The sequence below is a fragment of the Macaca thibetana genome, chromosome 13 (assembly GCF_024542745.1).
Source record: "Macaca thibetana thibetana isolate TM-01 chromosome 13, ASM2454274v1, whole genome shotgun sequence".
NCBI classification, from domain to species: Eukaryota; Metazoa; Chordata; class Mammalia; order Primates; family Cercopithecidae; genus Macaca; species Macaca thibetana.
Window position 1 is genome coordinate 1,245,417 of NC_065590.1, and position 20,512 is coordinate 1,265,928.

General features: G+C 50.0%; 2 protein-coding genes across 4 annotated transcripts in view; both read right to left on the reverse strand.

Moving 5' to 3' along the window:
* The window catches only part of ANKRD39 (ankyrin repeat domain 39), a 745,852-nt gene that overhangs the window by 89,003 nt on the left and 636,337 nt on the right, over nucleotides 1–20,512 (reverse strand). The window lies entirely within an intron of this gene.
* The window catches only part of FAM178B (family with sequence similarity 178 member B), a 218,462-nt gene that overhangs the window by 52,964 nt on the left and 144,986 nt on the right, over nucleotides 1–20,512 (reverse strand). For 2 of the 3 annotated variants that reach the window (XM_050755103.1, XM_050755102.1), the window contains one exon: nucleotides 2,201–2,315. The exons of the other annotated variant lie outside the window; for it this stretch is intronic. In XM_050755103.1, coding sequence (XP_050611060.1) covers nucleotides 2,201–2,315 — 115 coding nt within the window. The remainder of the gene's footprint in view (nucleotides 1–2,200; nucleotides 2,316–20,512) is intronic. 3 annotated transcript variants of the gene reach the window in all.

Here is a 20,512-nt window from a genome sequence, read left to right on the forward strand (position 1 = left end):
GAAGATGGCCTGCCGTGGGGTTTCTCTTGTGGCCCATGTATCCATGAAGGATGCCGTGCCCTTGGGGAGGAGATGCTGGAACCTCCTTGATGCTTCCTGAATACCCCAGAGGGGTCACCCTCCAATCCATGACACAAGCAGCAGTCCAGGAAACCTACCCAGGCATTTTCGCCATCCTCCTACCTGAGGAAGACACAGGGCAGGAGCTCCAAGCATGAAAGCCTTTCCAGACCTGAGGGGCTTGGCAGGTGGTCCCCAGCCTGCTCCCAGAGCCAGGGGCAGGGAATTCACCCCTGTGGCTGTCAGTCAGGTCCTTGAGGGCAGTTCTGAATCCTCTGATGGGAAATGGTGTCACCAGCCAGGCCAACGTTCTGGGGCCCAGAGGTAGATATTACGGTGTGTCTGGGACACGACATGAGGCCCTGGCAGCTCCCTGGGCCCTGATCTAGGACAACACAGCCCTGCTTTCCTCCCACACGAAGCTGAGCTGCGTCTGGGAAAGCTGAAGTCTGCGCAGTGGGGTTTGTGCTCCCGAGTACCTAAGAAGAGGTGTTTAAAGGGCCACAGTTCCCATCCCTCCTGCCCACTCCGCCTCTGGAGACAACAGACTTGTCCCGCAGCATGAAGGGCAGGCCGCAGTCAAATCCTGGGAGAACCGGGAGGCAGTGGGGGAAGCAGCTCTTTGCAGAGTGGAGCGAGGGCTGGTGGCTACGTCTCCAGTACCGCCTCCCACTCCCAGGAGGACACAGGGACACTCATCACAGCAGTCACAAGTGGCTCTTCTGGACTCCACGGCCCCTGCCTGCCTCAGACTTTCATTTGTTTTTCTGAGTGTAATTCTCTCCCCCGCTCATCCAAGACGGTGTGCGACTGCAGCTCTGTGCCAGGAGGAGGCAAGCGGCTCATTACACCAGACATGGAGCTGCGAGCTCCGGGAGGGAAAGGGGCAGGAGCGCGGCAGGCTGGCACATGTGTGGGGTATTTATAGCAGAGCTGAGTGCGGGTTGGCTTGGCAGACAATTGCTAAACACAGTCGTGGAACAGGTTCTTAGGAGAGCTCCCACTTTCCATGCAGAGGAACATCTGCCCGCTGAGGCGAGGGAAGGGGGGCCTGGCACCTCCTGGGGCTGAGAGATTGTCAGTGGGAAGCACGGGGTGGGGGGCGGGGAGCATCCCATACGACAGCCCCTCCAGGCTTCAAAACACTCTGTTCCATCTCAAATCACCTTCTCCAAGGGCTCCAGAGAGTCTGGATGTGCTAAAATGTGCAGAACAAGATGATGATGTATAACACTTTTACCACCTTAAGCTAAGTCACCATCCGCCTACCAGAGCTACTTATGCATCACGTGGCGCTCCTCCCCGCAGGCAGGGACCAGGCAAAGGCAAATGACCATGACTGTCCACCAGCAAGCCAGCCCGGGGCTCAACGGGGGCACTCACAACACAAAACTGAGGGCTGTGGGAACGGAAAAGCATGCCCCGCTGTTCCCAAGCGGATACCAGGTAGGGGCCAAACAAGTGGCTTGAAGAGACTCAAGGGACTGGGATGTGTCTGCAAGGATATTAACCGGGCTTTGAAGTCTGGGTTTCACCAGAGAGGAGCAGGCAGCAGAGGCTGAGTCAGAAAGTGCCAAAAACAGGCTCGTCCATCCTGGGGGCTTCCCATCTCCCCGAGGCTGGGAGCAAGGAAATTCCTTCTTGGTGTGATACTCAGATCCACAGGTGGGGGTGTGTGGTTGTTCTGCAATTCCCTACACATGGGAAAGAGCCTGAGTCCAGCACCTTCCAAACAAACAAGACAATAGGTGGCTGGGTGTGGGGTGGCTCATACCTGTAACCTTAGCACTTTGGGAGGCCGAAGCAGAAGGATCCCTTGAGCCTAAGAGTTCAAGACCAGCCTGGACAACATATGGAGACCCCCCAACCTCTACACAAAATTAAAAAATTAGCCAGGCGTGGTGGTGCGTGCCTGTAGTGGCAGCTACTCAGGAGGCTGAGGTGGGAGGATCACTTGAGCCTGGGAGGTGGAGGCTGCAGTGAGCTATGACTGTACCACTGTATTCCAGTCTGGGTGAGAGAGACACTGTATTCCAGTCTGGGTGAGAGAGAGACACTGTATTCCAGTCTGGGTGACAGGGAGACGCTGTCTCTTAAAAAGAATGAAAGAAAAAGGCAGTGAGGAAGGAGAAGTACTCACCTGCCGCCGTGCCAAAAGGGCCCCAGAGGGTACAGGGCGGGACTGTGGGCACCCAGGCTGTGGAATGCCTCCCTGACCTCTTGCAGTGAGGGGCACCACAGGTGCATGTCTTCACCTGTCAGGCCAAAGGGGACAGAGAGTTAGAGCGGGGAACAGAGGGCAGGGCGCACCGCTCCCACGAAAAGGGCTGGCCGTGACCCCTGGCCCAGGGTAACCAGTGTTTGCCTTCTCTGACACCACAGGTATTATCTGGAGAAATGAAGCAACTGGTGGTTTCCAAGCACTTCCAGAGCTTTGTGAATGTCAATGTTTTCCTGAATGTTCTCTTACCTGGTCTTCAAGGTATGGCTGCACTTGGGACAACTGCTCCCTGCCCATCTGGCCATCCACATCAGGCAGTGGTCAGGGTGCTCGGCTGCCCACAGCCAAGTGGCACGAAGAGTCCTGTGCCACAGGCCCCGAGCTACAAGGCTCACTGGACACCAGGTTCACATCCTTAGACTCTGCGGCAAAGCACTGAGGCCGGCGCTCAGCCCACTGTGGCCTCTGCAGCACTCTTGCTGCTGCAACATTTAGGTGTTCCCCGTCTGCCATCCCTGCTGGGAGCACACCTCACCTGCCTCCCACAGCCTGGGGTGTGTCTCCTCAGCAAGTGTGCGCTGTGGGGACCAGCTTCCCCTGACCGATTTAACCAAACATCCATGATAAAGTCTGATGACATCAGACAGGTGCAGTGGCTCACACCTGTAATCCTAGCACTTTGGGAGGCCGAGGCAGGCAGATCGCCTGAACTCAGGAGTTCGAGACTAGCCTGGGCAACATAGTGAAACCCTGTCTCTACTAAAATACAAGAGAAATTAGCTGGGCATGACGGCATGCGCCTGTAGTCCCAGGTATTCAGGAGGCTGAGGCAGGATAATTGCTTGAACTCGGAGGCAGAGGTTGTAATGAGCTGAGATCGGGCCACTGCACTCCAGCACGCCAGCCTGGGCGACAGAGTGAGACTCCGTCTCTCCAAAAACAAACAAAAAAAAATCTGACCACATCAACAAACAGGAGGAACCTTACATACTCAGGAGATTTTTTTCTGTCAGACTACTTAAGGACATTCTTACAAGCAGGAGAGTAGAAACATAAAAAAGAATGTGTCCAGGCATCTTCTCTAAGGATGGCTGCCCAAGACCTCCCACCCCACGTGTTCTCTGCACCGTGAGCTCCCACACCCCATCCAGGAGCAGAGCCTACGTTTCCACACTGCTCTCATTCCTCAACATTATCCAACTTAGCAGTTGACTTGCTTCTCCTTCTGTCTCTCCCCAGTACAACAGGAGTCCCGCAAGGGCAGGGGCCACATCTGTGTTGGTCATCTCTACAGGCCCCATGCCTAAAACCGTGGCCAGTGCGTGGAAGAATTAGAATGAACGAACGGAGAGAATCCAAACCAAATCTGACCAAGTAGTACACAGCTAAGAGGGTGTTTACGTGCCTCCAAAGCTCATATGTTGAAATTTAATACCAAGTGTGATAGCATCAAGAGGTGGGGCCTCTGGGAGGAAAATTAGGTCATGAGAATGGAGCTCTCACAAATGGGGTCAGTGCCCTGGTAAAGAAAGGAGGTCTGAGGGAGCTGGTTGCCCCTTTTACCCCTCTGCCACGTGAGGAATTGGCCAGAAGACCTCATCTCCGGGGCAGACAGCAGCTCTCACCAGACGCCAAATTTGCTAGTGCCTTGATCTTGGACTTCCCGGCCTCCAGAACTGTAAGCAATCCATTTCCCAGTTTATCAATTACCCAGTCTAAGGTGCTTTGTCATGGCAGCTCAAATGGACCAAGACAGGGAGACTGACAAGTCCTAAGATGGGCTGGCACTATCCAGGAGGCAGATGTTAAATTTGACAGCAGGTAGGGCATCAGAATCAAGAACCTGGAAGCTGGGTGAGGGACACATCAGAAGCACATACTTGAGCCTTCACCATTCAGGAGGGTGAGCGCCCCACCCTGAGGACCCTCTTCAGCACACTCCACTGTGTTCAGGAACTAGCCAGGTGTGGAAGGTAAAGAGGCAAGCTAGAGGAGACCTGGACCTCAAGGAGCTCACGGTCTAGGAGGCACAGGAGCCAGATCAAGAAATACACGTCAATGTCTTTATGCAAAAATCGAAGCAGGTAAAAGGTACAGAGCCTTCTCCGAGGGGCGGGTGTTACCTGGGGGTGGTGAGGGGACAAGACAAGGAACATGAAATGTGGAAGGTGGAATGGGAACGTCTCTTTTCTGACAGAGACAGAAAAGACGGAGGCAGGGCAGCAGAAAGCAGCATGGCATGTCCAGACGGAGGCAGAGCAGGCACAGAGCAGGGACGGCTGCAGCGGGTGGGGACTGCTGCAAGGACCACTGCAAGAACCAGTTTCCTAAGCTCCCCGGAAAGTGCTGGCAGACGGCAGGATGGCGGACAGAGGGTCTCTGAAACCTGCCCAAGGACATTTCTTCGGCAGGCATCGAGTGTCTCTCTTTGGAAATGTATATGGGTCGAGACTTAGCAAACAAGTAATTAGACTCTTGGAGGAGGAAAAACTTTCTTGTTTGTTTTTTTTTCCTCTCTTGGGCAACTTAACAAGTAAAGAGTGGTAATGATACCCCTTACTCGCCTCACAAACGAGCTGGGAAGAATGAAGTCTGCAAAACACAATGAGACTCCGCTGGAAAGAGAGAACTGTTCACCAGGGCCTTCGGGGGACTGTGCACGTATGTGCATGCACCTGTGGGCGGGCAGATGAACTTTCCAGGGAGGGAAAGACAATCAACCTAGGGCGAGGCCCCAGGAGGCCCAGGTGGGCTGGAACCTCCTGCCAGCAGCCTCAGACCCAAAGGGGGTAGTGCCTGCCTCCCCTTGAGATCCCCGTCACAGCCCACACAGGGGCATCTTCTGCTGTGAAACCCCGACTCACAGGCAGCAGTGCCCACTCTGCCAGCCTCCACCCGGACACCATCCCGTCCCCCCTTCTCCCACCCAGCAACCGCTCCACGGAACAGCACAAGCCAGGCCAAGGTGTCAGGAGCAGGGTCAGAGGAGGGGCCTGGGAGGCCTCGGGACAATTCAGTCCCCATCAGCAGCCCTGGAGGCTGGTGACTTGAGGACAAGAAAATACCACTCCAGAGCCCATAATTAACACTGCCTAGAAGTGGGCCATGCCCTCAGCTTTTCCTGAGCTCTGTTTGTCCCCATGAGGGCTTTCTGGGGAGCTGACACAGAGGAAACTCAGACGCCAGGCTGCCAGGCTCCAGCTCCCCAACTCAGTTCCTCCAGGCACAGAACAGTCGTTTTAGGTGATGCCCAGGGGAGCACCGGAGCACTCTGTCTTTTAAAATGCCAGCATGGGCTGGGCATGGTGGCTCATGCCTGTAATCCCAGCACTTTGGGAGGCCGAGGTGGGTGGATCACCTGAGGTCAGGAGTTAGAGACCAGCCTGGTCAGCATGGTGAAACCCTGTCTCTACTAAAAGTACAAAAAAAAAAAAAAAAAAAAAAAAAATTAGCCGGACGTGGTGGTGGGCACCTGTAATCCCAGTTACTTAGGAGGCTGAGGCAGGAGAATTGCTTCAACCCAAGAGGCGAAGGTTGCAGTGAACTGAGATTGTGTCACTGCACCCCAGCCTGAGCAAGAGAGAGATTCCGTCTCAAAAAAAAAAAAAAAAAAGCCAGTGTGAACAGCCCAAAGCCTCTGGGCTCTGTGTGGAGGCCGTGCTTCTGCAGCTGTCCCTTTAGGTTACTCTTCTGGGATGGAACTGACGCTTGGCGGTGTGGGGGGGGACAGAGGAAGAAAATCGTCAGGCCTAAAATAAAAGTGACTTTTCCATCTGTGTCGTGGAAGAAGCTGTTAATTCACTACCGTTCTCCTGGCACCCCTTACATGGAATTGGAAATCCATGCACATCCCAAGAACCTCTTCGGCCACTGGAAGTGCCAGCCTCGGCTCCAAGACCAGGCTCCTGCCCCACTTCTGGGCCTCCCTCGTGCCCCCCCATTCTCATCCTGGGCCTTAGGGCTTTGGCAGCAGGAGATGGAGTCTGCAGGCTCTGTTCTTATTCTTCCCAACCCCCACATCAAACAGCGAATGAGCTTTGGTGGGTGGCTGCACTGGGAGGGCCAAGCAGCACCATCTGCCTGAGTTCTCGTTCTCTGAACCCGAGATACCATAGGAGGAGGGGAGGTCCCCATCAGCCTTAATGGCAAGGGGCCAGGAGGCTGGTTCCTAAAGGAAAGCAAGCTACCCACACCACTGAGTCCGATCCTAGCTGGAGTACAGGCCTCACAATGTTTACGGGAGGCTTAAAATCCAATTCTTTCGTATCCTCCCCGATCTAATCACTTATCTTCCTGCAGCACTTTTGTACTTAAATTTAAACTTGTTTCAATATTGCCAGCTTTAGTCAATTAGCTTTAGCTTTAGTCATTTCAACTGTGCATTCACTCAGCAAATGGCAAGCAAACACCAGGTGCCATTCTAAATGCCGGGGACCCAGCGGTGAACAGAACAAAGCAGCCCTGCTCTCAGGGTGCTGGCGTTGGGTGGGGGACATGCAACACACACACGAAAGATACATACACACAATGATGCTGGTTGGCATCCGTGGCTTGGAGGAAGGGTGGTCAGGGGACGCTGGAGCACTGAGGGACTTGGGGAGCCTGGTAGAGACCTGAGGCCAGGGAGCACTGCTGTCTTCTAGGTTGAGCAAGGAGCCCAGGGTGCTGGAGTGGGTGCAAGGCCCAGGGGCTAGGAGTGAGTGTGGAGAGGCAGGTGGGGGAGAGAGAGAGGCAGATCAGCCGTCCTGGAAGACTGGGGCAAGGACCAGGGATGAAGAGAAGCCACAGGACTTGAAAACAGGGAGTGTCATAATCAAAGAGAGCCAGGTCCTCAACAACAACAAAAAAAACAACAAAATCCTGTATCCCCAAACTATGGCATGTCCATTTCTGATTTTTAAAACATGCACATTTTGTTGCTCCTGATGACAGTGTGAGCGCAGGATGCAAGCAGACCGGCGTTCTCTCAAAGACAGATGCTGCCTCTCCCTGTGAAAACCGTGTGTCTAGGGGGACTGAGAAATGCTGACCACTTGCTGTTCCTGGTCTCTCTTTCACCGGCTCTTTTCCAGAGCTGTACCCACTTTCTTTTGGAACCTTCTTTTTGTTTCTTCTCTACTCTGCAGCCAGCTCCGAGGGTGCCTTCATTTTCCTGTTTCTCCCCACTCACCCTGAGCCCAAGGCCTTTTCTGTGGTGCCGTGAACAACCTCCCTACCTTGCTGTAACCAACTCTGCGCCCGCCAACACCATCTCTATAGGCCCCGGCCTGCTTATTCATAGGAATGTGTACAGGGCGGGTGATGCCATCTCCAGGGCACCTCTCCGTTCCCCTGCCCTTCCGTAACTCACACCACTGCCTGGTGTCACCTAATACCAGCAAACACTCGAGGCCCCCGGTGTCTGGGACAGAGCGACATTGTGCCAAACCACAGAACCACTCATATCTGCTAGAATTAGGTTTGGCTACAAACAATAAAAAGGACCAAAAACAAAAAACAAAAACAAAAACAAAAGAAAAAAAACCACCCGGCCTTCAAAAAGCTAGAATTTTATTCTTTGACAAAAAAGAAGTCTGCAGGTAGGCAGGTCACAGCCGGTGCAGACACCCCACTATACCCACAGGATCTCAGGAGCCCGTCTTTCCGCTGTGCTGTTCTTAGCATGTGTCTCTCATGCTCAAGGTCACAGCATGGTCCAGCACGGCTGGTCGAGGCCCAGCTGTTACGCCTCAGCTCCAGGCAATAGCCTTCTCACCTGGCCACCTAAGCATGCATTCTTGGTTGTTTTTAAGGATACAGGGCTCCCTCAGTATGACTCAGGAAGGTAGTAGTAGCAAACCACCCTCCCAAGTTTGGAAAGCAAAAGGTTCAGATGGATTTAGACTTAACCTAAGAGTTTTCCAGTGATGTCCACGAATGAATGATCTACCAGATTCTCTCCCACTTTGGATTTTTGGGTTTTGTTTTTATTTTTGTTTGGAGACGGAGTCTTGCTCTGTCACCCAGGTTGGAGTGCAGTGGCTTGATCTCGGCTCACTGCAACCTCTGCCTCCCGGGTTCAAGCAATTCTCCTGCCTCAGCCTCCCAAGTAGCTGGGATTACAGGCGCACATCACCACACTGGCTCATTTTTTGGTATTTTTAGTAGAGACGGGGTTTCACCATGTTGGCCAGGCTGGTCTCGAACTCTTGACCTCAGGTGATCCGCCCGCCTCGGCCTCCCAAAGTGCTGGGATTACAGGTGGGTGCCACTGTGCCCCGCCAGCCCCAGTTTGGATTTTTGAACTGGAGGGTTTTGGAATATGCCTGCTCTCCGGAATAATATGAAACAGAGAAATCAAATGCTAGCAAGGAAGTGGAGCAACAGGAACTTTCTTTTTTTCCCTGAGATGGAGTCTTGCTCTGTCTCCCAGGCTGGAGTGCAGTGGCGCGATCTTGGCTCACTGCAAGCTCCGCCTCCCAGAGCCACAGGAACTTTCACTCATTGCTGGTGAGAATGTAAAATGGAAGTTTTGGAAAATAGTCTGCTTGCTTCTTACAAAGCTAAACAGACTCAGCCGGATGCAGTGGCTCACGCCTGTAATCCCAGCACTTTGGGAGGCCGAGACGGGCAGATCACAAGGTCAGGAGATCGAGGCCATCCTGGCTAACACGGTGAAACCCCGTTTCTACTAAAAAAATACAAAAAACTAGCCGGGCGAGGTGGCGGGCGCCTGTAGTCCCAGCTACTCGGGAGGCTGAGGCAGGAGAATGGTGGGAACCCAGGAGGCGGAGCTTGCAGTGAGCCGAGATGTTGCCACTGCACTCCAGCCCAGGTGACAGTGAAACTCCATCTCAAAAAAAAAAAGGCTAAACAGACTCTTACCATACGACCCAGCAATTGTGCTCCTTGGTATTTCCTCAAATAAACTGTAAATTTACGCCCACACAAAAAGCTGTAGTCATGTTTATAGCAGCTTTATCCAAAATTCTCAGAAATTGGAGGCAAACAACACGACCTTCAAGAGATGAACAAATAAACTATGGTGCAACTACGTAATGGAATATTATTCAGCAATAAAAAAGGAAGGAGCTATCGAGCCACGAAAAGGCATAGAAAAACCTGGAATGCTTATTGCTGAGTGAAAGCAGCCAATGTGAAAAGACAACATACTGTGTGATTCCAACTACAGGATATCTGAAAAAAGGCAAACCTATAGAGACAGTGACAATAGCAGTGCTTGCCAGGAACTTGGGTGGGGCGGGGGGGTAGGGGGAGGATAGGATGAACAGGTAGAACTCAGGACATTTTTAGGGCAATAAAGCTATTCCGTATGACACACTAAGGATGAACACATCTATACTATACTTTTTTTTTTGTGAGACGGGGTCTCACTCTGTCTCCCAGGCTGGAGTGTAATGGCATAATCTCGGTTCTCTACAACCTCTGCCTCTCCAATTCAAGCAATTCTCCTGCCTCAGCCTCCCAAGTAGCTGGGACTACAGGCGTGCACCACCATGCCCAGCTAATTTTTGTACTTTTTTAGTAGACAGGGGGTTTCACCATGTTGTCCAGGCTGGTCTTGAACTCCTGACCTCAGGCGATCCGCCTGCCTCGGCCTCGCAAAGTGCCAAGATTACAGGTGTGAGCCACCACACCTGGTCATTTGTTAAAATCCATAGAACTGCACAACACAACACTAATTTAGGCTATGGACTTCGGTTAATAATGTACTGACATTGTAACATATATACACACTAACATACGATATGTAAATAACAGAGGAAACTGGTGGGTGGCTGGTTGTGCAGAGTGAGTATACAGAAACTCTACTTTCTGATCAAGTTTTTTGTAAGCCCAAAACTGTTCTAAAAATAAAGGCTATTAAAAAAATACAACAACAACAACAAAAGTATTCTTTTTTTTTGAGACAGTCTTGTTTTGTCGCCCAGGCTGGAGTGCAGTGGTGTGATCTCAGCTCACTGCAACCTCTGCCTCCCGGATTCAAGCAATTCTCCTGCCTCAACCTCCCGAGTAGCTGGGATTACCAGCGCCTGCCACCCTACCTGGCTAATTTTTTGTATTTTTAGTAGAGACAGGGTTTCCCCATGTTGGCCAGGCTGGTCTCGAACTCCTGACTTCAGGTGATCCACCCACCTCAGCCTCCCAAAGTGCTGGGATTACAGGCGTGAGCCACCACGCCTGGCCAACAAAAGTATTCTTTAAAAAAATAACAACAGAAGGAGACAGGTCTCCACACACAGTGTCTCGGGCAGAACAGCAGACCCAGCACTGGAAGGGATGATGATGGTTGTTCTCATCTCAATCAAGGACACAGCTGAGAGCCTAACACAGTGGTTCTCAGGCTTGTCTGCATATTTGTTTTTTTTGTTGTTATTTTTTTTGAGACAGAGTCTTGCTCTGTTGCCCAGGCTGGAGTGCAAAGGCACAATCACAGCTCACTGCAGCCTCAACCTCCTGGGCTCAAGTCATTCTCCTGCCTCAGCCTCCAGAGTAGCTGGGACTATAGGCACACACCACCATGCTCAGGTTTTTTTTTTTTTTTTTTTTTTTTTTTTAGTAGAGACGAGATTTCACTATGTTGCCCAAACCGGCCTGGAACTCTGAACTCAAGCAATCTTCCCGCCTTGTCCTCCCTGAGTGCTGGGATTACAGGTGTGAGCCACCACACCCAGCCTGTTTGCACATGTTGGAATCACTTAGGGAGTGTCAAAAATTACTGCCACCTGTGCCCTACCCCCAGAAATTGTGGTTTAATTAGTCTGGGGTGCGGACTAGGCTTTGGAATTTTATAAAATTTCTAAGTGATTCTAATACACAGCCAAGTTTGGGCTCCACGGAGCTAGGGAAAGCTGTGGCCAGCTCCAGAGCGGTACCCAGGGCCACCCTCCCGTGCTCTGGTGGGTGATAAGGATGGTGGGGGCGGGCAGGAATCCTCAGATGCCAGCCCTGGCTCCCCTCTCGCCACACCTGAGGCCAGCTACCCGTGGCCCACCAGCCCAGGGGCTCTCAGTTCTGGATGCCCACTGGAATCAGCATGGGAGGCTTCAAAATGCCAATGCCCAGGCTGTGCCTCAGACTGATCTCACAGGGCAGGACACAGGCATCATACTTTTTCATGCTCAGCCATAGCTGAAAATTGCCAGGGCCGGAGGATGAGTACTGGGGGAGCTGCAGACATCCTCCGATCAGCGTTTAAAAGTCAAACATTAAGAAGTGTTGGGCTGGGCACAGTGGCTCATACCTATAATCCTCACAAGTTGGGAGGCCCAGGCAGGCAGATCGCTTGAGCCCAGGGGTTTGAGACCAACCTGGGTAACACAGTAACACAGTGAGACCCTGTCTCTATAAAAAATACAAACAAATTAGCCAGTCATGGTGGCCCCCTGCAGTCCCAGCCACTCGGGACGCTGAGACAGGAGGATCACTTGAGCCCGAGAGGTCGAGGTCATGGCTGCAGGGAGCCCTGATGGCGCCACCACACTCTAGCCCGGGTGACAGAGTGAGACCTTGTCTCGACAACAACAACAAAGTGCTCTCCAAGTTTAAGTCACTCAAATTTATTTTGCCCCTCATTTTAAAACTGGGGGCTGAGAGGCCTGAGCTGAAGTGGTGGGCAAAGCCCCCATTCTTGCCTGGCCACCTCTCCTGCAGGAGGTTAGCGCACTTGGCCGAAGTCCTCAAAACCCGGAGTGTCTCAGCCCCAGCTCCACGTTAGAATCACCTGCCAGCTTTAAAGATTCCTGGTGACAGGTGCTGTCCTAAGGGAACGAACTCACCTGGGCCTCACCAGCAACCGATGACGTGGTACCTGAGGGTCCCCTTGTACAGGTGGTGGGATGTAGTGGTGGGGACAGGAGCTGAGTGTGCCCCAGGCAGCGAGACTCTGGAGATGCCGGCTGAGCTGGCGTAAAGCATGCATGCCTGTCCCCACAGGGCCAGTGGACCCCAAGTCCTGATGTTAGAGGACCAGAGAGCCCATCAGAGCTTGGCCAGTACACGCAGCTCCACAGCCCACTGGCCACATAGGACCAAAGCAGCCATCTGGAAAAGATGCTGCTGTCCACCAGGAGACCAGTGTTTCTGGAGACCCACCCATTCATACAGCAAAAACCACCTGGGTCCTACCGTGTCCCTGCTCACGTAGCTGCCAGGAACCCAACAGATGACTAAAACTAAAAGCAAAAGAAAAACATGGTCCCCATACTCTTGAGCTCACAACTCATTGGGAGAGACAATATTAATCAAAGAACCCACCATCAACTATGACTAAAGCCACAAGGAGTGGAAAAGGGAGCCAAGCATAGAAGCAAGGGGGCAGCCCACACCCGCAGAGCAGGCCTCCTTGAGAAGGTGATGCTGGAGAAGTCCATAACCCAGAGGAAGAGATGGAGTTAAGAAGAAAGGCGTGATGACTCACACCTGTAATCTCAGCACTGTGGGAGGCTGAGGCAGGTGGATCACTTGAGGTCAGGAGTTTTGAGACCAGCCTGGCCAACATGGCGAAAACCTGTCTCTACTAAAAATACAAAAACTAGCCAGGCATGGTGGCATGCGCCTGTAATCCCAGCTACGCAGGAGGCTGAGGCAGGAGAATGGCGGGAACCCGGGAGGCAGAAGTTGCAGAGAGCCAAGATCGTGCCACTGCACTCCAGCTTGGGCAACAGAGTGAGACTCCGTCTCAAAAAACAAAACAAAACAAAACAAAAAAAAAAAAAAAAAAAAAAACAAGGCCAGGCGCGGTGGCTCACGCCTGTAATCCCAGCACTTTGGGAGGCCAAAGTGGGCAGATATGAGGTCAGGAGATGGAGACCATTCTGGCTAACACAGTGAAACCCGGTCTCTACTAAAAATACAAAAAATTAGCCGGGTGTGGGGGTGGGCACCCGTAGTCCCAGCTACTTGGGAGGCTGAGGCAGGAGAATGGCGTGAACCCGGGAGGCAGAGCTTGCAGTGAGCCGAGATCGCGCCACTGCACTCTAGCCTGGGCGACAGAGCGAGACTCTGTCTCAAAACAAAACAAAACAAACAAATGAACAAACAAAAAAACAAAGGCAAAGTCAGGGGGCTGCTGCAGGGAGGAGGAGAGTGTCCCAGGTGGAGAGGCTGGCACATGCAAAGGCCCTGTGGCAGAAGGAAGATGGAAGAAAAGACACGCAGGAGGGTCACAGCACAGATAGTCAGAGGGGGTGAGGTACAATGAGCTGGACAAGGGCCGGCTGGCCGCAGAGGAGAGGGCACACATTGCACACACAGTAGGAGCTTGGGCAGGCTTTCCAGCCCCCAACTACCTGTAAAATGAGACAATAATAGTATCTACTTGTAGGGTTGTTGTGGTGATTAAATGAGACAGACCCTAGCACAAATTAAGCTCTCTGGAAATGTTATCTATTATTTTCAATTAAACTGCTTTTATTATCATATCCAAGAATAGTATGTTTTTAAAAAACAGAGATTATAACGCTGAATTACTGTTATCAAATTCTAATTGGAGACTGTGAAAGGGCTACGCCAAGCACATGACAGCGCTCCAAGGGAGCTGGGCCCTGAGGTCTCCTGGGTAGTCCTTCAAGTGTTTTCCCGCCCATTTGGGTCTAGACCCCATTCTCACAGCACCAGCACGGGGACCGAGTGCAGCTGGTGTGGCAGATCTAGATCCCAGCCCGCCGCTCTGGGCCTGAGGACAATGGGACTAGCCCTGCGGAATCAGGGAGTGAAGGGCACCCAGCATGAGAATGGCATGGGGTCCAGGGCCCAGGCACTCAAGTGCTCCACACATGTGGGCAGCTGCTGCTGCTGCCACCATCACGGAAGACGCAACCTGCAGGTGACAAGGTTGTGGGGCCTCCACTCCGGCGGCTCTGATGCAGCAGGAAGCTGTCCTGCTAACCACAAGAAAGGCAGATTGGGTGAGGCGAGGACACCTCCTAATAAGACGGGGAAGAACAGAGACTGTCAACCTGATAGACAGACTAAAGACTGCTTAAATTTCAAAATAATTATTCCGTGTGAAATGTGCCAGACCCTCCCCACCCACAGCCCACAAAGAGTACCTACTGCGTAATTCCATTTACATAAAATTCCAGAGAACACAAACTAATCTGTAGTGACAGACAGCAGATCAGTGGTTTCCTACAGACAAGAGAGATCAATCACGAAGAGGCACAGGGAAACTTTTGGGGGCCATGGAATATATTTACTAGCTCGTGGCAATGGTTTTATAGGCACATATGTAAGTCAAATGTATACATTATACACTTCAAATGTCTGCAGGTTAATGTATTCAGTTACGTCTCAATTAAGTTTTTTTTTAAAGAAGGATTAGAAATATCTACCAATTTTGGCCGGGCGCGGTGGCTCAAGCCTGTAATCCCAGCACTTTGGGAGGCCGAGGAGGGCGGATCACGAGGTCAGGAGATCGAGACCATCCTGGCTAACACGGTGAAATCCCGTCTCTATTAAAAATACAAAAAACTAGCTGGGCGAGGTGGCGGGCGCCTGTAGTACCAGCTACTCGGGAGGCTGAGGCAGGAGAATGGCGTGAACCCGGGAGGCAGAGCTGGCAGTGAGCCGAGATCGCGCCACTGCACTCCAGCCTGGGCGACAGAGCAAGGCTCTGCCTCAAAAAAAAAAAAAAAAGAAATACGTATTAATTTTTTGTTTTTGAATCCCAGTGGCTCATCGCACCTCCAGGACCCCCCACTCGGAAGACTCCTGGTCTAGAAAGCCCCACGTGGCCTGCCTTGTGCAGGCTGGGGCCTCTCCAGACATCAGTGGAGAGAACTGGGAAACTCTGGGAAGAGCAATCAGTACTGGAGGTCATTTCAGATGGATACTAATGTGGCGAAAGAAATACAGTATAGGATGGGCGCGGTGGCTCATGCCTGTAATCCCAGCACTTTGGGAGGCTGAGACGGGCAGATCACGAGGTCAGGAGATCGTGACCATCCTGGCTAACATGGTGAAACCCCGTCTCTACTAAAAATCCAAGAAATTAGCCGGGCGTGGTGGTGGGTGCCTGTAGTCCCAGCTACTCGGGAGGCTGAGGCAGGGGATTGGCGTGAACCCGGGAGGCAGAGCTTGCAGTGAGCCGAGATGGCGCCACTGCACTCCAGCCTGGGCAACAGAGCGAGACTCTGTCTCAAAAACACAAAAAAGAAATACGGTATACATGTATAAACATAAAAATATAGATGAAACGTGGATTGTGCATTAATTTGTTCCCGGAAATAATCACAAGAAACTGTTACTAACGAGTACTTGGGAGGAGGAAGTGGCTGTGGGGAGCAGCTGGGAAGAAGACTTTCACTCTTTATTTTGCATCTTTCTCTAGTATTTAAATTTAAATTTTCTAAACTTGGTACATAGAATACTTTAAAAAATAACAACAGGGATTACCTGGGTGGTAAGATTGCTGGCCATCTTGTTTCCATTTTATTCTTTTTACAAGAAACAACTTTACGAACGCTTTCTGAGAGGAGGAGTGGGAAGGAGGAATAAAGAAAGGAAGGGAGAGATGAAGGAAAGAGAATGCAACAGGCGACGGCAGAAAAAAAAGTAACCCACAAAATGGGGCCTGTACGGAAGCCCAAGGCCCCAGTGGCTACGACGCCAGAGCTCGAGGAACAAAGGGAAAAGTGTGATCAAGTGAGGAAGAACAAAGTGTCCTAAGACCCTGCTCAAGAACGTGAAATGAATTTTGTTCTTGGAGCTGAACGTCTCGCCCACTTTCAAAATATCCAAAGAATGTACTGGCCAGGGTCATTCTATTTTATTATGTCCCCCTCCTCCTACACAAATATTATAGAAGCCAACAGAGAATGGAATGGGTAGGTAAAAATGGACAATTGTCTTGGAAGCAAATGGGAAAGAACCTACGCGAACTCTGCTCCTTTCGACAGCGTTTTGATCTCGCTGATAGAGCTCCTTTTCCTAAGGCATTGCTTGAAGACGGGTGCTAGGTTAATGGCCAGTCATATACCAGCTCGGCCAAAGCATTTTTGTTAAAGAAACATGAGGTCATTTCTCTTAACCAATTAGTTGCACAAGAGTATGTTTGCTTTCAAAACCCCATTCTACCACAAAAAAATTATCACAGCTATTAAGTTCAGCAGGCTAATAAAAAATCTGTATTTCTACACACGAGCAACGGACAATTTGGAAAGGAATTAAGAAAGCATCTCTACTTATACCAGCACCAAAAGAATAAAATACTTAGGAACAGATTTGACCAAAGAAATGTAAGACACGCACACTGAAAATTACAACACAGTGTTGAAAGAAATTACAGAGGATCTAAATAAACGGAAAGACATCCTATATTCATGGATAGGAAGACTTACTATTATTCAGATAGCAATAGTACCCAAAGGTTATCTGTAGATCCAAGACAATCACTATTAAAATCCCAGTTTTCAATGTTGCAGAAATCGACAAGCTGGTCCTAAAATTCATATGGAAATGCAAGGGACACCAAACAGCCAAAACAAATTTTTTTTTTTTTTTTAAGATGGAGTCTTGCTCTGTCGCCCAGGTTGGAGGGCAGTGGCACAATCTCAACTCACTGAAAGCTCCACCTCCCGGGTTCACGCCATTCTCCTGCCTCAGCCTCCTGAGTAGCTGGGACTACAGGCGCCCACCACTACGCCCGGCTAATTTTTGTGTGTGTGTGTGTGTGTTTTAGTAGAGACGGGGTTTCACTGTGTTAGCCAGGATGGTCTCGATCTCCTGACCTCGTGATCCACCTGCCTTGGCCTCCCAAAGTGCTGGGATTACAGGCATGAGCCACCGTGCCTGGCCATAGTTAGAGGACTCACACTTCCCAATTTTAACACTTACTATAAGCTATAGTAATAAAAAATTTAGGGTACTAGCATAAGAGTAGACATATAAACCAATGGAATAAAATTGAGAGTTCAAAAATAAACCCTTACATTTATGGTCAAATGATTTTCAACAAGGGCGCCAACAGAATTCAATGAGGAAAGAACAGTCTTTTCAATAAATGGTGCTGAGACAACTGGATATCCATACACAAAAGAACCAAGCTAGACTCCTATCTCAAACCACATACGAAAATGAACTCAAAATAGATCAAAGACCTAAATTTATGAGCTAAAACAACAAAACTCTTAGAAGAAACCACAGATGAAAATTTTCATGACCTGAGATTAGACAATGATGTCTTTAAGTTTGACACCACAAAAAAAAAAAAAATAGATATATTGGACTTCATCAAAATTTTACAATTTTGTACATCAAAGGACATTATTAAGAGATTGCAAAGAAAACCCACAGAATGAGAGAAAACATTTGCAAATCACATATCTGGTAAAAAAGAGACCTCTTATCCATCAGCAGTCACTCCCCATTCCTTCTTCCCCTATCTCCTGGCAACTATTCATCTACTTTTGGTCTCTGTGGATTTGCCTATTCTGGACATTTCGTGTAAGTGGAATCATATACTACGTGACCTTTCGTATCCTTTTTTCTTATCAGTGCTTTCAAGGTTCATGCATGTTATAGCGCATGTCACTCCTTCATTTTTTTATGGCTGAACAGTATTCCATTTTATGGATATACCACATTTTAAGAGGTTTCTTTTTGGGGAGATGAAAATGTTTTGGAAGTAGACAGTGGTGATTCAACAACTCAGTATACTAAAAACCATGGAATCTTACATTTTAAAAGGGTGAGTTGTATGGTATGTGAATTGTATCTTTAAAACAACCAACCATTCCATCCTGGTTTTGCCAAATATTAACAAAGCTCCACTGTGCCCGCAGTGGCACCCACTGTCCTTCAAGACCTGGCCTTCAAGACCTCCAGTCTTATCTCCTCCTCTGCTCCCTTGAGGGAAAGCTCCACTCTTCCGCCTCCTTGTCTTTGTTCGCGCTGCTCCCTGCTTCCTGTGCATCCCTGCACACCCTGATACTCTGCCCAAAGGCTGCAGATCAGTGGTCTGTCATTGGACGGAGTCTGCAGGTGGGTTTGCAGTGGTTTTTTCTTAACTGAGTTAGTTATCAAGAGGACATCTCACATAAACATCTATATCCCGGCTGGGCGTGGTGGCTCACGTCTGTAATCCCAGCACTTTGGGAGGCTGAGGCGGTAGATCACCTGAGGCCAGGAGTTCGAGACCAGCCTGGCCAACACGGTGAAAACCTGTCTCTACTAAAAATACAGAAGAAATTAGCCAGGCGTGGTGGGCGCCTGTAATCCCAGCTACTTGGGAGGCTGAAGCAGGAGAATTGCTTGAACCCGGGAGGCAAAGGCTGCAGTGAGCCGAGATCATGCCATTGCACTCCAGCCTGGGCAATAAGAGTGAAATTCCATCTCAAAACAAACAAAAAACAACAAAAATAAAACATCCATATCCCGGCCGTGGCAGTCTGTGGTGCCTATCCAAGAGCCACGCCTCCCTTCTTCCTTGGTAAGGGAACTCTGGTTTTGTTCCGGTGTCTGCTCAAGGAAAATGGGTCCACCCCAGCGGAAGAACAATGGCATTCCACTCACCTTTGCTGAGACTGGCCTGAGGGTGGTTATTTGAGCAGTCAGAGCTCTGAGTCGCAGGCAACAGAAACAGGAGCTTGCTACTTCAGCAGAAAACAGGTTTATTATATGCCAGAAGCCAGTTAACCATCAAGCTAATTAAGCTTAGGTTCTGGGGTCCCTCACCGGCATGTGCCTCCGTGAGTGCTCCAGGATGGGAAGCGAAGTCAGGTTGCAATGAACAAGCATTGCTATAAGAAAAAATCCTGAGCTCAGTGGAAAGCAACTTGAACCTCCCAAGGCCTAAGTATTTGGGATGATTTCTCTACTTATTCTAAACAAGCATTCACTCTCATACTAAACATTCCATGTAATGACTTAGATGATCCAGATGTTAGAATTACAGACAAGGATTTTCAAAGCAGCTATTATGGCTATGTCCAAGGTGTTAAAAGAAAGTTTGCTCATACTCAATAAACAAAAAGGAAATCCCAGGAGAGAAACAGAAACTATTAAAAGAAATAAAGGGCCAGGTGTGGTGGCTCACACCTATAATCCCAGCACTTTGGGAGGCCAAGGTGGGAGAATTCCTTGAACCCAGGAGTTTGAGACCAGCTTGGGCAATTGGGCAATATAGGGAGACCCTGTCTCAACAAAAAATAAAAATAAATTGGCTGGGCATGGCGGTGTGCACCTGTAGTCCCAGACACCTTGGGAGGCTGAGGTGGGAGGATCATTTCAGCCTAGGAAGTTAAGGCTGCAGTGAGCCATGATTGTGCCACTGCACTCCAGCCTGAAGGACAGAGCAAGATCCTGTCTCAAAAAAAAAAAAAAAAAAAAAAAGGACTAAATGGAAATTTGAAAACTAAAAATTCAAGTATCTTAAAAGAGACTAGAAAAATAAACCTTGGCTGGGCGCAGCGGCTCACACCTGTAATTCCAGCACTTTGGGAGGCCAGGGCTGGTGGATCACAAGGTCAGAAGATAGAGACCATCCTGGCCAATATGGTGAAGCCCCATCTCTACTAAAAATACAAAAATTAGCCGCGCATGGTGGCGTGTGCCTGTAGTCCCAGCTACTCAGGAAGTTGAGGCAAGAGAATCACTTGAACTCTGGAGGCAGAGGTTGCAGTGAGCCGAGATTGCGCCACTGCACTCCAGCCTAGGTGACAGAGCGAGACTCCGTCTCAAAAAAAAAAAAAAAGACTGGAAGAGTAAATCTCATGCATTCCACCCTAAAGGGATAGGATTCATGAGGCTGGAAATTCCTCAGACACAGCCGTGATGTTCAAAGGACAAACAACATGGCAAGTGACTCGAAAGCCCGTGACCCAGTTCTAATGAAACAAAATGGAAAAACTGTTCTGATAAAAAGAGAGGAAAGTATGAGAAGCAGCGACCTCGTACGTCCCATCCTTTCCTCTGCTGCCCTCAACACTCTTGTCTCCTGAGAACACAATGGTGCTGGGAGCTGCAGCAGCCATTCTGTAACCCGGAGAGGAGGTAGTGAGAAGGCACACGCAGAATCCAGAGTCCTCAGACTGCACATCTACTGAACGTGTGACCGAATCACCTGCCTCTGAACTCCTTGTCATGTGAGGTAACAAACTGCTCTTGGTGTTTGTTATCAAATAGTCAAAACACAACCTAACTAAAATGTGGCTTCTCTTGAAAATGAAGAGGTTTGGGAACACCAGACCTGCGTTTACCTGCACCAAACCTGATGCAGACAGTCCTTTT